The sequence below is a fragment of the Mesoplodon densirostris genome, chromosome 8, assembly GCF_025265405.1.
Source record: "Mesoplodon densirostris isolate mMesDen1 chromosome 8, mMesDen1 primary haplotype, whole genome shotgun sequence".
NCBI lineage: Eukaryota > Metazoa > Chordata > Mammalia > Artiodactyla > Ziphiidae > Mesoplodon > Mesoplodon densirostris.
In genome coordinates this window covers 5,099,041-5,114,781 of record NC_082668.1, presented here as the reverse complement: position 1 = coordinate 5,114,781, position 15,741 = coordinate 5,099,041, and the positions used below count along the sequence as shown (strand labels likewise).

The 15,741-nt window shown below is 47.1% G+C and overlaps 1 protein-coding gene across 6 annotated transcripts in view; it reads left to right on the top strand.

Moving 5' to 3' along the window:
- AGAP1 (ArfGAP with GTPase domain, ankyrin repeat and PH domain 1) overlaps positions 1–15,741 on the top strand; it is a 564,902-nt gene that overhangs the window by 231,052 nt on the left and 318,109 nt on the right. For all 6 annotated transcript variants that reach the window (XM_060107327.1, XM_060107326.1, XM_060107328.1 and 3 more), the window contains exon 6: positions 1,142–1,276. In XM_060107327.1, the coding sequence (XP_059963310.1) occupies positions 1,142–1,276 (135 nt within the window). The remainder of the gene's footprint in view (positions 1–1,141; positions 1,277–15,741) is intronic.

Sequence of the window (15,741 nt, the reverse complement as noted above, 5' to 3'; positions counted from 1 at the left end):
AATAAATGGGGAGGGGGAGGGGGCCTCGTGGATGCCGAGCTGAAAAAAAAGGGCTGCGTTTCTTTTTATTAGGAGACTAGTGGCTGGTGCCTGACATGTGTTTCGCAGCTCAGATGCCCCCATCTGTACACAGGTCGTGAAGGAAGTGAGGGGTGTCTCCCAGCTGAGTCATCTTTTGTTTTTTTTTTGATGTGGACCACTTTTAAAGTCTCTATTGAATTTGTTACAATATTGCTTCTATTTTATGTTCTGGGTTTTTTTGGCCCCGAAGCATGTGGGATCTCAGCTCCCCAACCAGGGATCGAACCCACACCCTGTGCCTTGGAAGGCAAAGTCTTAACCACTGGACCATCAGGGAGGTCCCCCACCCGAGCCACCTGTTAAGAGCCAATGTGGTTCACACACTAGTCTGCGACACCCCCTCCTGTGCCCCAGGCCCCCTCCCACTCCTGCCTCGGCCTTGGGTCCCCCTTAAACGCTAGGCGCTCTGCCGGCCCCTGCCCCAGGCACCCTCCCCCATCCGCCACCTGCTGCAGGTGTGGCTTCTCCGAAGCCTGCCCTGTGACCCAGCTCCTACCCTACATCCCATCCTACACCCATCATCCTTCCTCATTTCTGTCTTACTTATTTTCTGCCTCCCTCCCCAGCTGACCTAATGTCCCCTCTGGGGGAGCAGAGATTTTTGTCCCTCTTGTTCCCTGGGGGGGCATCCCTGTGCCTAGAACTGGGCCAGGCACCCAACAGGGCTCCGTGAGCCTGTGTCCAGCGGGAAGATGGAGGGCGTGCGTTTCCCGGGTGCCGTGTGCCGAGAAGGTCACCGCACATAGCGACCGTGTGGTTTTCCTTGTTAAAGCATTTTCCTCTGGAGCCACATTTCACTCTTACCCTTTCCTTCTGGTCTTTGGGGACATTCTTTTTAATTTCATATTCAGAAGCAGGACCCTCTGAAGCACCTGATCATTGTGGTGTCTGGGATGATGGTTTTGGGGATGAACGATGTTGTGAAAACTCCAGGTCCTGAAACGAATCCCAGCGGTGCTGAGCGTGGGGCAGGTGTTGAGCTCCTGGGGGCCGTGAGTGGCGGGACGTCCCCAGGCCACTCGTGGTCACCATGTCGCCGCTTCTTGTCGGTCTGTTGCAGATGCCATCAGCTCCACCAACCCGCGGGTCATCGACGACGCCAGGGCGCGGAAGCTCTCCAGCGACCTCAAGAGGTGCACGTACTACGAGACGTGCGCCACGTACGGGCTGAACGTGGAGAGGGTCTTCCAGGACGGTAAATACTCATGCTGTGCATGCAGCATCCATTCACCTCACACCGGTCACTGGTCCACGCGGATGACGTGACCCTGAGCGCTCCCTACAAGGAGGGGGCCCTCGGTCCCGGGTCGTGTTCAGGGGATGCGCTGAGCATCCACCCTAAAACAAACAGTCCTGTGTGTACCATTGGTGACCTCTTTGTGCATAGGATGAAGCATTTCTCAAATGGTTATTTACGCACAGGACGTGTCAGACATACACACGCATCATTTCTGCTTCACTGTAGATGCTCATTCTTTATTCAGCCTCATTTAAAAAAAAAAGGTTTAAATATTTCATGTTAGGTTTGGAGGAGAGTAAGCAGAAAGGAGAGAGAGTCACGTTTGGCCAGAAGTAACTACGCCTGAGGACCGGTGGCTGGGAGTGAGCGCCAGCATTTGGGAATTGTGTCTTTGCCTCCTTCTTGACCCCTCACCTCCAGGACAGCCACCCCTCAGGCGGGAAATTCTCCTGGCGGAGCAGAGGTTACCCCCCCCCACCCCCACCCCGTACACAGCTGTGGTGGCAGACCTCAGCCCGGGAGGGCGGGGGACAGAGCAGGTGGGGATGAGCGGGAGGTGGGGGGAGGGTCTGTAGCAGGGAAGGTGGTCTCTGGTCTAGCGGGGTTGGGGAGGGTCTGGGGTAGGTTAGCGTCAAAGACCCGGGAGAAGGATGCTCCCGGCAGAGGGTCCTGTTTCTGATCGGAGTCATGGGGAATAAATCCTAGGCCCCCTCCTCTTCTGGGTTAATCTGGTTTAGACCTACCTCTGCATGGTAGGCTTGTTGGGGGGGCTACAAGGGGGCTTGTTGGGGGCTGAGCCGGGCAGCCAGGCTTGGTCTCCTTGGAGGCTGCCCTTGCTCCTGGGGTCGTGGAGGCCTTGCCCTGGGGAGACTGTTAATGCCAGGAAGAGTAGTAATGATGGGGTGCTCCCAGCACTTCCCCAAACCGGGCAGGTTATGCTTTTTTATTAAATGTCCAAACAAGCTTTTAGAGGAAATGATAGGAATTCCACACTCTCGCCATTTTATTAAATTTAAAAGATTGTGTCCATTTTTTAACTTTGCATTTTCTTCCACTTTGCTTAGCAGCCAGTTCCTTTTCTAAGCTTGCCGTCTCTCCTCTTATCCGCCTCCCAGATAATTATCAGCCTTTTCTATTTTTCAGCACATTTATCCTATTTAGTCCCTGTATGTCACATTCCTTACCACCTCTCCCAGCTCAGGAGTCTACCGAGAACAGCCCCCAGCCCCCAGGGCTCTGCGTCCCCTTTGTCCTTTACCGCACATTTACGTGGGCCTCCTTGGGCCCTGCCCACCCGTGCTGGGGAGCAGACCCCACCAGAAAGCCGTGCAGGGCCAGTATCTGCAGCTCCTTGCACGTTAGTGACACCGTGAAGAATGACGCAAGGAAGGCTTTGGGGCTCTCCCGAGAGGTGGGCTCCAGTGGGCGAGGTCGCCGTTTGCTCCGAATAGTGGAAACCCCGGTGATGGTTAAAGTGGAGTATTAACAGATGAAAGGTCTCCAAACTAGGGCCCAGGGGCCAAATCTGGCCAACAGCCTGTTTCTATAAACAGACTTTTCTGTTTACAGGCTGCGCGAGGGGTGGGCTGGGCTGCTCTTGGGTGTTGCCGCGGAGTTGAGTGGTTCCAGCAGGACCTTTTGGCCAAGAAAGCCTGAGATACGCTGTGGCCTTTTACAGAAAGTCTGCCCATCCCTGACGTAGAGGATCGGCATTTAGTTGCGTGGATGAGTTTCTTCTCCACAGTGACTGCTTTCCTTGTATGTTGATGGAGGTTTGCAAATGTGAACTTCCCATAAATAAATGAACTCCTCTTATACATAGTAAACTAACTAGTACTCAGCGATGACAAGTTATGGAGCTTCCCTGCCCAGCATGCAGAGGATCCGAGGCAGGCACCAGTGTGCTGGGGGCACTTCTCTGTCATCCTCAAGCTGGAAGCTGGCAAGAGGAGCGTGAGGAAGGGCCTTTCCAAAAGTCATTGGTTAAAATACCAGCGTTTCCTTGCTGTGACAACTCCTCAGTGATTCCACTGGTGGACCATATTACACTCGAAGTGTGAGTTTTCACAGGCTTGCGAGATTTCCAGAACATTTTGTTGTTATGTTAGAAACGATCCATTCCCGTTGAGTATTTGGATTGTACAAAGTCTGCAAAGGGAATAACATCCATGATCCTGCAACTTCTGTGACTGTTGTGATTTTATTCTTAAAATATTTTTATTTACATGAAGGTAAAGTTTCTAAAATAAAATTGTGGTTCCTCTGCATATTTTTTGTGGTAGTTAGATGGTAAACATTTTTATGTGTTAATCGTAAACTCTTGAATTGTTAGTGGTAAAAGTAGTGGTTAACCGAATGGGGAAGATACTCAGTACTTGGAAATCATTAGCAATAACCATCCATTTTAATCTTCAAAGGAAGAAAAGAAAAAAAAAAACAAAACTTGGAAGGTTTATAGCTAAAGAACTCAGGGCTCAGAAAAGTCATGTACCTTGACCAAAGGTACTCGCGTGGATTGGACCCCAGTCTTGGGAGTGGGGAGCCTAGAGCCTTAACCATTTTGTCATTAAAACAGAGCATCTGGGTCCTGCCCACGTACCTGGGGCAGGCTGGGGCCAGGGTACACTTTCACTGCACAGGTTCACTGCCAACTCACGGACTCGGTTTTTCTGGATATCTTTGTTGACTTCAGGGCTTTCTCTATGCTCTAGGGCTTACTTTTATTTGTGTACTTTTTATATCTTTGCATGGTAGAAAATTTTTTTTAAAAGCCTGTGACTTCTGTGTAACCATTAGCTTATCAATCAAAGAAGCATCCAGACCTGGTGTGTTACCCCAGCTCCGACCTCCACGTGCTCTTGCAGGCCGAGCCCCCGATCAGCTGGCTGCCCAGCTCTACTTTGTAAGAGACCAGGGACCTTAGTCTTTGCCTCTTTAACTGTCCTAAAACAGAAGACAGAATGTGAAAATAATGGACAAACAGGATGGTTTTGCTGGTGTAGTCACATATCTCCTGGAAGGTGATTCAGGAGGGAGGTTCTGTTAGCTTCTTGATATCAGGAGGAAGCGAAGTAGGTTGTTGCGTTCATTCATTCATTCCCTTAGTTGAGCACCAGCCTTCCTCATGCCTGGAAGCACAGTCAGGGCCCCCGTCTTAGTGAAGTGAAAGTCCAGCAGGGAAGATAAACTTAGAACAGTCACCCAGCAATGCAGGCGACATCTTGCCTGGGGGCGGAGAAGAGGTAGTGCCGGACTAGGGTGCTTTCCGTCGCCCCTGCTCGACAGCCTGGGGTCACCCTCTGCTTCTTAGTTTGTGTAGCTTGTGGAGCAGAATGATCTGGCCTGCACAGGGGGGTCCTGTAAGTCAGATTCACCTTTTGAGAATTAATACACTCATTGCTTTTTACTTAATTTGGGCAGCTGAATCTGGCTTGGGGCCTGGTTACCCATCTGTTTGTCTGGGTTCCCAGAAGGGCCCTACGGGGCCCACCCCATGTCTCTCAGTCCCATTCTGTGCTGCTTTGTTTGCCCCTGGCCATGTCTGGGAGAGGAACTGCAGGCTGTTGTATTTTTAATACTACAGTCATTTCTGTGTTTGGCATTCAATTTTTTGAAAGCCCCTGGTCATTTGTCCAGATTAGGGCCTGGATACATGCAGAAACAGGATTGCAGCAAATAAAGTTCATTCTCGGCAGGTATCGTTTCTCTGGTGCTGTAATTTTTTTTTTCTTTTTTTTTAAAGAAAAGTGTCACTTTCTATAACGGGAATGAGGTCTGAGTGGCCAGAGCCCTTGCAGTGAGCATGTCTTTCATGGCGTTCTAGTTCAGCCTCTGGGCAGGTAAAGAGGAAGGTGATGTTGCTGGTGGGAGCTTTCAAGCGAGGCGTTCAGTGGTAACCTAAAATAAACACCACTTAACGACAAGAGTAAATTCTTCCCTCAGAAGACCAAGCAGGGCTGAAAGGTAGTGAAAAGTCATTGGTGTGGGTGGTGAAAGCGCCCCTTGGAGGATGTGCCATCTTGGGAGCAAGAAAGTCTTCACAATAGAGCAGCCATGATTTTAGTTTCCTGGGGTTGGGTTTTGGAAATTGTGGATTTTAGTCACTCTTTGAACACTTTTAAATATCTCGCCTTATATCGGGTGTCCATGTTTGTAGCTTGTTTTGCCGAGCGTGACAGTGGTGTGTAATGGACATGTGATAAGCATAGTGATTTGTGTCACAGAGCAGTTATCTTAGCCTAGGGATGAGGGAGGATCCGTTTTTTGTTTGTTTTGGCGTTTTGTGGAAGAGAGCTGATGGACCTCTAAGGTTTGGGCGGTATATTTTATAATTTTTAAATGATGGCATCTGGCTTGCATATTTTAAAGATCTCTGATACCTAAAGAAGAGTGGCTTCCCTTTATACAGAATGCGAAGTAGAACCAGCTGGTGGTACAGAACACCGTTTTGTCTTTCCCTTACCTAAGCTGCTTGGTGCCCTTCCCCTCCCTCCTTCCCTCTCCCCTCCCTCCCTCCCCCACCCCCAGAATGAGTTGATGTAGATTTATATGAATCGTAAACAGTATTGTTTTATATATAGGATGTTCTGTTATTCCTCCCAGCATCAGTTGTACGCAGAATTTAATATTCTTGCTCATACATTCTAAAGTTGTAGCCATTTGTTAAATCCTAATTCAAAGCATCTTATTATACATATTAAGGCATACTCCCCACTAAAGGTTTAACTTCTTAAGCTTGTATTCATTGAACAGTAGGAAACCTACCTGCAAAATTTTGCTCTGAGAATAATTGGTGGACCCGCTCAAGATCCATATAGACCAAGATGTAGATAAATTGCAGATTGCCATCCTGCTTAATTCTCCCCAAGGCTGCTGGATTTTGTCACTGGGTTGTTTGTCAAGGATAGTTCAGTCATCTCATGTGGGAGACCTTTTGTTCTAGGATGGATCTGCTTTATTTATATTAAAAGAAACAATTTAGTTTTAGGTACATGTGGTTGGAAAAGCTGGGCAATAATAGCATCTGAAGGTCTCTGTCTGCCTATTGCTAGACCTTCTGCTTACCGAGGCTTCTCCTCCAGTTGTCCTGGGGGTGGACGTTTATCTATAGCAGTCCCCATCCTAGGAAGATTCATGTCAGTCTTTTGACACCATCACCCAGCTCTTTCTTTACTTTTTTTTCTTTTTTATTGGGGTATAGTTGCTTTACAGTGTTATGTTAGTTTCTGCTGTACAATGAAGTGAATCAGCTATATGTATACATACATCCCTATATCCCCTTCCTCTTGGACCTCCCTCCCCCCCACCCCGCCTCCCCATCCCACCCATCTGGGTCACCACAGAGCACCCAGCTGAGTTCCCTGTGCTATACAGTAGGCTCCCCTTAGCTGTCTGTTTTACACATGGTCGTGTATATATGTCAATCCCAATCTCCCAATTCTTCCCACCCCAGCTCTTCAGATTTGTGCTGCAGTCAACATTCTGGAAAGCGCTTTCGTAGAAGCTCTTCTACTTGGGTTTCACGCCTGCGGGGGGTCAGCTCCCTCCTGCCAAGGCCTGAGCCCCGAGAGATTGCAGACCTGCCCAGGGTCCTGTGGTACCGCACACAGCCTCAGTTTGCTTTCCAGCCTTTGCTTCCAAAGACTGAAACCCTGATGTACAGAGAATCCCCTTTCACATGAAACGTCTGCAGCTGCTTGGCCCTAATTACAGGAGTGTCCAGTACAAGGGTAGCTGTATTAATGAGCCCAGTTTGTGCAACCTAATTGCATGTGTTAGGGCATAAGTAAGTATAAGCAATCTTCTGGGCTTTTCTCCCCAGTGTGGCATCATCTGGCACCGTTTTGTCTTGCTTACATCACAATCTTCTGTTCCTGCTGTTGAGGGGTGTGTCGGGCCTATTCCATTCTTTCCTGGAACCAGCTTAATTTTCACCGGCAGGGTGGCCTATTTTGTTATTTGTAGTGTTGCTGTTGTTTTTCTCCTTTTTTTTATTATGTTAGAGATTAGATTGGAGCCAATTTACTGTTTTATATATATATATGTGTTTTCTTTTCCAAAAGAGTACTTTCAAAAATAAGATTTTTCATGTTCAAAAGCAAGCCATGTGTGTCCATCTGGCATTTAATATATATCGAAAAGGTGAACTAATTAAGTCATTAAGTATCATTAAGTATCTGTTAATATGTACTTTCTTTTTTTTTTTTTTTTTTTGCGGTATGCGGGCCTCTCACTGCTGTGGCCTCCCCCGCTGCGGAGCACAGGCTCCGGACGCGCAGGCTCCGGACGCGCAGGCCCAGCGGCCATGGCTCACGGGCCCAGCCGCTCCGCGGCATATGGGATCCTCCCAGACCGGGGCACGAACCCGTATCCCCTGCATCGGCAGGCGGACTCCCAACCACTTGCACCACCAGGGAGGCCCAATATGTACTTTTTTTATCATTTGTAATAATGGCTAATGTTTATATTACAGTTTAAGGGCTTATGATGTAAGGTAGTACATCTTACGAGGCCCGATCTGTAGTTGGGAGTCACATTCTCTGAGGGGTTGGCTTCCTGAAGTCACATCGTATGGCTGGTGTCAGGCCCGCGTGTCCATTTTCTGTTTTCACTTCACCTCTGTGCCCATCACTGTCACTGTGCCCACCCCTACCCCGCCCACTCTCACTGCCCTCTTTGCAGTGGAAAGTTGTATGTGCAGGACTTCCTGGGACAGATGGTTGGTTAGTGTGTATTAGGATGGGGCAAAAAAGGTTCAGCTGCTTAAATTACACTTTTTAAAGGGGTTTACTAGTTTAAAACTTCCCTAGAAGAGGGATGACGTGAAAAAATTTACCTCCCTAAGTCTTACGTAGCACTCATGTGGTGATGCTAAGGTGGGGGTCAAAAGCGAAGGAAAACAGTCATCAGGTTCCTCTCAAGTTAACTGGTTAAGTCTTACAAGGCGGTCTTGACCCTGGTTTTGCGGCTGCCCTGATGTCATCGTTAACCGCAGGTGTCTTTGGCTGTCACTGCCTGGTAGCTTTTAACATGGTCTCATTCCCTGGAAATCAGAATCTGCAAGTTGTTTCCAAAAGAGCCGTACCTGGCCCGTCGCGGATCATCTCTCACCAAACTGAAAATATCCCGAGCACTAAGTAGACTTTTGATTGAGCCTGTGAGTGGAGGGGGTGTGGAGTGATTAAGGATGTGTAGGCTCGGGGAGGTGGTTTTCCTTGCGCTGTAACCCTCATGTACGTTTGGGTGAGAAAGTGTGTAAATGATTTATAGTAACTATTTTTATGAAACATGACATTGTCAGTACCGCTTATATATGCATTTTCAAATGCAGTGAATTTCTTAACCAGGGAAGCTTTCTCTGTAACAGGGTTAAATCACACATCGAAGTAATGAATGAATGCCAGAAGTAAAAGAGCAACACTTGGTGTAGTAAACTGTATTCTCAGAGGTAACAAAAACAAAAGAAAAACAGAAGAACTTTTGAGTTACTTTACTGTTCTTAGAAAAAAATCTTTGAGCTCAAAAGTTCTTAGGGGTGGGAAGTTTTCCACACATGTGTTCCAGGTGAGCCCGGTGCGTCTGGCACGTGATCTCTAACCAGATCTTCCAAACACGGTGAACAGGTAGGGAATGTATCAAGGTGGGACCGGTGACTGGGCTGCACCGAGCAGTCCGGGGCTAAGAGGTGATGACCCTTGAATAACTCAGGTGTTTTAAAACGTGATTATTGTCACCGGTATGAAATCAGCTTGTTCCTTATTTGGAGTCTCTTTGCCTAGAAGTTGCCCTTTTTAAGAATTTATCTCCCATCATGTTCAGTGGACCCAGAGGTCCACTGATAATTCCTTTTAAAGAGGAATTATCTCCTTGGAACATGACTGATTTGCTTAAAATCACTTATCCAAAATGACAATTTTTAGGTAGGGGGGAATTTCTAAATTATCAGTGTGGTTCGTACTCCACAGACTGCAGCTACTGGCCTTAACAATACGGAATCAGGTGTGAAATGATAATTCTTAAACTAGTTTCTGATACGAGTAGAAGGAACCATTACAAGGAGAGGCATTTTAATTCTTTAAAAAAATAACATAGACGTCATCTGAAAATCTTTATCAGGATTGATGATATTATAAACAGCGAGAGACAGCAAGCCATCTTTTATCTCACGGCGTCGTGGAATGTAGTGTTGATAGAGGCTTGGATCTTTTCTGGCAGTTTCTAACCCTGAGTCTCTGGACTTGTCATGCTGTGCTTCTCTTGGGAGCCTTGAGTGGGTCCCAGTGTTTGTGTACGTGCACAGAAATGCCTGAGTTAACTCTCACACTACCAACACGAGGCCATTAAACACACTATTAGTATATGTGCTGTGTTTTGATTTTCATGTTAAGAGCCTATCTTTTGCTCAGAGAATTAATTTTATCAATGCCATAGAAAATGGTTCTTTTAATACTTTGCCGCACTGTGGCATCAGAGCTGTGTTTTGCCCCAGGATTCCTCTTAATGACTTTAGCCAGCTTGAATTAGCTTGATGTATCATTAATGCATACAAATGGCTTTTATTTTTGTTCATAATCAGTTCGTAATGCCACGGCATTCTGCTCTTTCTAATGTTTTTAAGATGATTAAACGGGGATGTATTTTTTGACCTATTTAACCCTCCACAGAATCTCTGATCAAAAGAATATGAAGATGTCACTTAACTAGGATAGTCAGACGTTGTTACGATCTGTAGCTGATGTTTCCAAGTTATTTTGAAGTCTTCTATTTATTTTATAACATTTTTTCCCTTATAGAGCATGGACATAGCCAGATTTTTTTTTATTGAAGTGTAGCTGATTTACAGTGTTGTTTAATTTCTGCAAAGTGATTCAGTTATATATATATTCAGTTATATATGTATTCAGTTATATATATATATTCAGTTATATGTATATGTATACACACACACACTTTTCTTTATATTCTTTTCCATTATGGTTTATCACAGGATATTGAATATAGTTCCCTGTGCTATACAGAAGGACCTTGTTGTTTATCGATTCTGTATATAATAGCTCACATCTGCTAATCCCAACTTCCCACTCTGTCCGTCCCCCCACTGCCCCCCACCTTGGCAACCACAAGTCTGTTTTCTGACATAGCCAGATTTTGAGTAACCTATACTCATTGAGGAACTGCCCACTACCCACTAGGTTAGCAGTACCAAATTGGTTCAGTTCGTGAAAGACAAAAGTAATCCTCAAAGGAGGTTGACTTTTAGTTAGTTGTGAGATGCTTTGATACGAGAAAGCATAGCTTCTCTCTGTGGACTTGGGTGTTTTTTACATGCTGCTTGCCAGGTGAAACTGGCCAGACACTGGCTCCAAGAGTGAGTGGGGGAGCCAGGCTTGGAGCAGATGGTGGGCCCCCCAAAGACCGGGCTCTGGAGTCTGGAGCTAGTTTGTGTATTTAGTGCAGAGCCATTGGAAGTTTTGTGAAGAGGAGAATGATGCATTAACACCTCTATCAGTGATCATCCCTGATTTGGGGAAAAGTAAACTGTGAAAAGTGGATTGTAAATTTGTCTACAAGAGACACGGATGTAAAAACTTTGATGAGTAAGTTGGGTTTTGTGAGACTTGCCAAAGAAAAGAGAGAGATGATTTTTAAACGTTATGAAATATGGAAATAAATACCACCCGGAAGACCACCACCCACTGGCTATTATCATTAAGGCCTGGGAAGGGAGGTGTACATGGATGCCCACATGTTTGAAAAAATGGATTCTCGGGCATTCTGATGTTTTAAAACCTTTTTCACAAAAATACTTTTTCTACAAAATAGTTTCTAATTTTTGCACTGCATTCGTTGAGTGACTGTGACAACTTTTTGACCCAGTCCTCTATTAGACATTTTGTGACCCCCTCCCTCCATTTATTTATTGTTTTAGAATTAATGCTTCAGTGGTTGGCTCTTTGCCTAAAGCTGCATCTCCATCCTTTATCATTTCTTTAGGACACACCTCCAGACTTGAGACTGCTGGTCGGCGAGTTGCATAGCTTTAAAGCTTTTGGTCCTTGTGGTTTGATAGCCTTAACCTTCTGGGGAGCCTGTATCAACTCAGGTTTCCTCCGTCAGGTGTCCTTTTTCTGCACTCTGGCCACCGTGGATATTTTCATTTTAAAAGCGCTTATTGTTTATAGACAAAATAATCATAACTTCTAGTTTTTTCCAAATATTACTTTCAGTAGGTCTGTCCCTTAATAATAATAATAATAAAAAGCTTATTTGTTCGGAGGTAGCAGCCAGTTTCGTGGCTGGGATGACACGTGGGGAGCAGGGGGTCCTTGCTGTTCTCACAGACATGCCCTCTCAGGTGTACCAGGTGGGTTCTCTGAGCGCCCAGCTCCCCAGAGGGCAGCCGGGCCCAGAGCCTGGTCCCCAGACCCGTGCAGAGCTGTGACTTCAGCAGCTGGATGTCGGAAGTGCAGTGTTCCCTCAAACTTTCTCACCAGCGCTGCCTGTGTCACCGTGGAGACAGACCCCCGGTGTGAAGTGACTTCTGAGGGAAGCAGAGGGAACACCCAGGTCCTTGGGTTTGGACCTGCCCCTCATTTCCTTCCAGGGACGGGGCTTCAGAGCAGGGCAGCCGCGGGGCAGGTCCCTGGGCTACCATTTCGGGTCCTCCTCCTGGGGTTGGGCTTGGAACTTCATCTCGACCCATGTTTCTCAGATGCTCGAAGCACATCCTCCCTTTGGGGGAACATAAAACTCTTATTTCATTATCAAGTGTCTGAAATGTCAACATTTGCGAACCCACACGCGTCACTGCTATGAACACGGAAGAAAGCAAACGTAAGCATGTGCTCTTTTCACACCGTGTCCTGGGCACCTGTGTCAGCCGCCGGCAGCACAGGTGGTGCTGCCTGATTTTCTGTCTCTGCAGGTCCCCCAGGTGCTGCCGTGTTCAGTCCCACGCCCTTCAGTGGGCGCACGAGGGACCTGCAAGCCTGTACTTAAATATGTGATTAATAAACAGCAGTCAGCCCTAAAAGAAAAGAGAACCTAAGGTGTGCTCATCGGGAGTCGTCTGGCCAGCTACCGTGTCACCCGGCCCCAGGTGCCACCCCCTTAGAGGGCTGTGCGGCTCTTTCCCTTGTGCGTGTCTCTGTCTGCAGGGGGCGCTGCCACCCGACCCTGGCCAGCTGTGCTCCACGTGCAGCCATAGTTCAAGGAGGAATGTTTTGTCTGCGGACTTTGACACTTCGGGAAACTCCCTCATATTTAACTTGGTGTGTAAACCAAAGGAAAAAATACTGAGCCCCAGTGCAGTCGCCTAGATGTTAGGGAGAACTCCCATCCACGCACCAGGATTTCAATATTAAATGAAATGCCCAGGTGTCTTCTGCATTTAAATTCATTTCTTGCCTGACCTGCGGGCTTGTAGAATTTCACGTCCGGAAGGACCTGAGACGCTGTCCCGCTCAACCGCTCGCTTTACCGACGAGCAGGCAGGACCCCTGGGGCCGGTTCCGCCAGGGAGGAAGCTTAGTAGCAGAGCAGAAGCTGGAAGTTTGATCTGCGTCTCTTGCCTGCACAGTTCTACTTCTGTCCTGAAAATGTGATACTCAAAAGCCGCTGATTACATTTTAAACCTGGTAGTGAACGGAAATGCTCCTTTAAGCGGTCATTATTTTCAATACAGTGTAGGCCATTTCACCGGTGAGGGATCTTGGCTTAGATGCAGTGCTGTAATTATAAATTATAATATTTCGGATAAACTGTCTAATAAAAACACATTCACACAGACTGTTTTCTTTATGTGATAGAATATGTGGGTAATAGAATGACATCTGTGACAGGATCTCTGAGATTCAATGAAAATACAGCAAAAGGAAAGTACTCAATTTTGTAATTTAGTAAGATGCCACTAGGGGGCATCGGAAGCGCTCGTAAGGATGATTCTCACATATTTTTAACTTTTGCTGTCACTGTGCGGAATACAGATGTAATAAAACTAACACACTGGTTTAAGAGGCCATTTAGACCTGTAATAAGATACACTCCATAAAGTGTGTGAAGTTACTGGATCAGCAGTGCACAAACGCAGAAGTAAAGTTTCATTCACTCATTGGAATGGGGAGGAGAATAAAATAAAAAAAGATGAAATGATGTAGTCTGTGGTTAAAGGGACCCAGATCCCCTTTTCCTAATTTTGCCTCTCGTGTAACTTTAGAGGAGAATCAACGAAAGTTCGGCAAACGATATGCTTATTTTTTAATATAGTATACTAAATGGATTTATTTAGTCTGCCATTCTCTTTCAACAGAAGCCACCAAGAGTTCCGTCGGCCTGAGTGACAGCCCAGGCTCCCCACTTTAGGGTCTGCACCCTTGATGGGAAGGCAGGTGGAGCACAGGCCTCTCTCTCACCAGCTCCCGGGCCAAGCAGGTGTCCGGGGTGGAGCCCCAGCCATCAGCTTCCCTGCCCAGCTGTTGCCTCTCCCTGTTTTGGCGAGACTGTGGGCTCTTCATGCTGCCCGGTAGTTAGTGATGAGACAGACGACAGTCAGACTGACATTCCCGGGCAGAAGGGACAGGGTGGATCAGTTTGGGGAAACACGGATGTTCTTTCCTGCACAGGTGAGCACCATGACCGAGAGTGGTCAGGTGCCGAATGGTTGGTTTATAGGCACCTGAAGTGTTGAGGACCCTTCCGGAGAACTGGCAGTTGTTGCCTCTTCTGTGGACCAGCAGTGGGCTGGGGGCACGCAGGAGAGAAAAGAGTCTCTGATAGAGACTGCATTTGCCTTGGGCACATCTTTTAGTTTCTTGAGGTGGTGGTGTTTTGTTTTCTTTTGTTTTGTCTTGTTCTGTTAGTTCTTTTCCCCCTAAGGTGGATAGCTTCTCCCTTTTATTTTCCATTTATTTGTATTTTGCTTTCACCCTTTATTTTCTCCTACTGCATAATTTCCATGAGACACTGTAGCATCTCAGCTCAGAAAAATTTCAACTTCTTTATTTGGAAAATGGGACTAATTACACATTTGGTACTTCCAGTGAGAAGTATATCAAGCCACAGCGTCTTCTATATAGATTTTTTATAGGTTATTTACTAATGGAGTGTTTAGAATTTATAAGAAAATATAATTTGGAGAGTTCTACAATTTTCAGTCCTTGGAATAGTGGGAACAGGGCAGAATAGTTTGAGCAAGAAGAGAAGTTAGGTAGAAGTGGGGTAGATTCATCCAAATGAGGCATAAGAGCCCCCTCTGGGAGGGCAGCTTTTTTTTTTTTTAATTAATTTATTTATTTATGGCCGTGTTGGGTCTTCGTTTCTGTGCGAGGGCTTTCTCTAGTTGTGGCAAGTGGGGGCCACTCTTCATCGCAGTGCACGGGCCTCTCACTATCGTGGCCTCTCCCGTTGCGGAGCACAGGCTCCAGACGCGCAGGCTCACTAGTTGCGGCTCACGGGCTTAGTTGCTCCGCGGCATGTGGGATCCTCCCAGACTAGGGCTTGAACCCATGTCCCCTGCATTAGCAGGCAGACTCTCAACCACTGCACCACCAGGGAAGCCCCGGGAGGGCAGCTTTCACAGACTTTCTTTTAGAGCCAGAGACTGTTTTACCAGCCCCTGCAAATGAGAGCATTAGAGGGAGGGCGTGTGGAGGTGGGGCAGTGGCCCAAGTTGCAGGTATTTCCACTGAATTCAGTACACACTTTCTGCATTAAACCACTCACAAGGCACCAGGGTGGGTCCACAGGCCCTGCACAAAGTGAGCCTGGCTCCGTAGCGAGCTGGGGATGCACACACGCTCGAGGGTCGGTGGGCTGTTGACAGTGTCCTGGGAACCCTCGTATTCTGAGCGGGGGCTACAGGGGGCCAGGCTCCAGCTCAGCCAGAGCAGCCAGCTGAATCTTACCTTGTTGGCGTTGCCTGATGAAGTTCTTCTGGAAGAAGAAAAGCCGCTGCTAGAGGACAGTTTGAAGAACAGTGATCTCATAAATACATCCCTGATGATGGAATATCCTCAACTAATATCCTGATGAATCAAGTAATTCAAGATAAATGTGGGTGAAAATGCCCGTAAAATCAGATCCGAAACTGTGAGCAGGGGCTCCTTTCCTGGACACCTTGCTTTCCCGGGCGTCTTCCTCCTCGGGGCCCTTTGGGAGTACGCGTCCTTGGTTGTGCAAGGGCGTCTCCCTCCCTTGTCTCCTGCCCTTTCTCCCTAAATGGTCCCTAGAGAAATGCAGTTAGTTGGGCAGGTCACACTATTGTGTGCTACAGGGACAGTTAGGAGGTCGTTGAAGAAATGAGATGATAGAGGAAATCATTCAGCGTGATACGTCATTAACTTGCTATAAATATGATGGCTAAAATAAGGAGGGAGAGTGGAAAAGAGCCAATCATCCCATGAGTAGGGCTCAGGTGCAGCTGC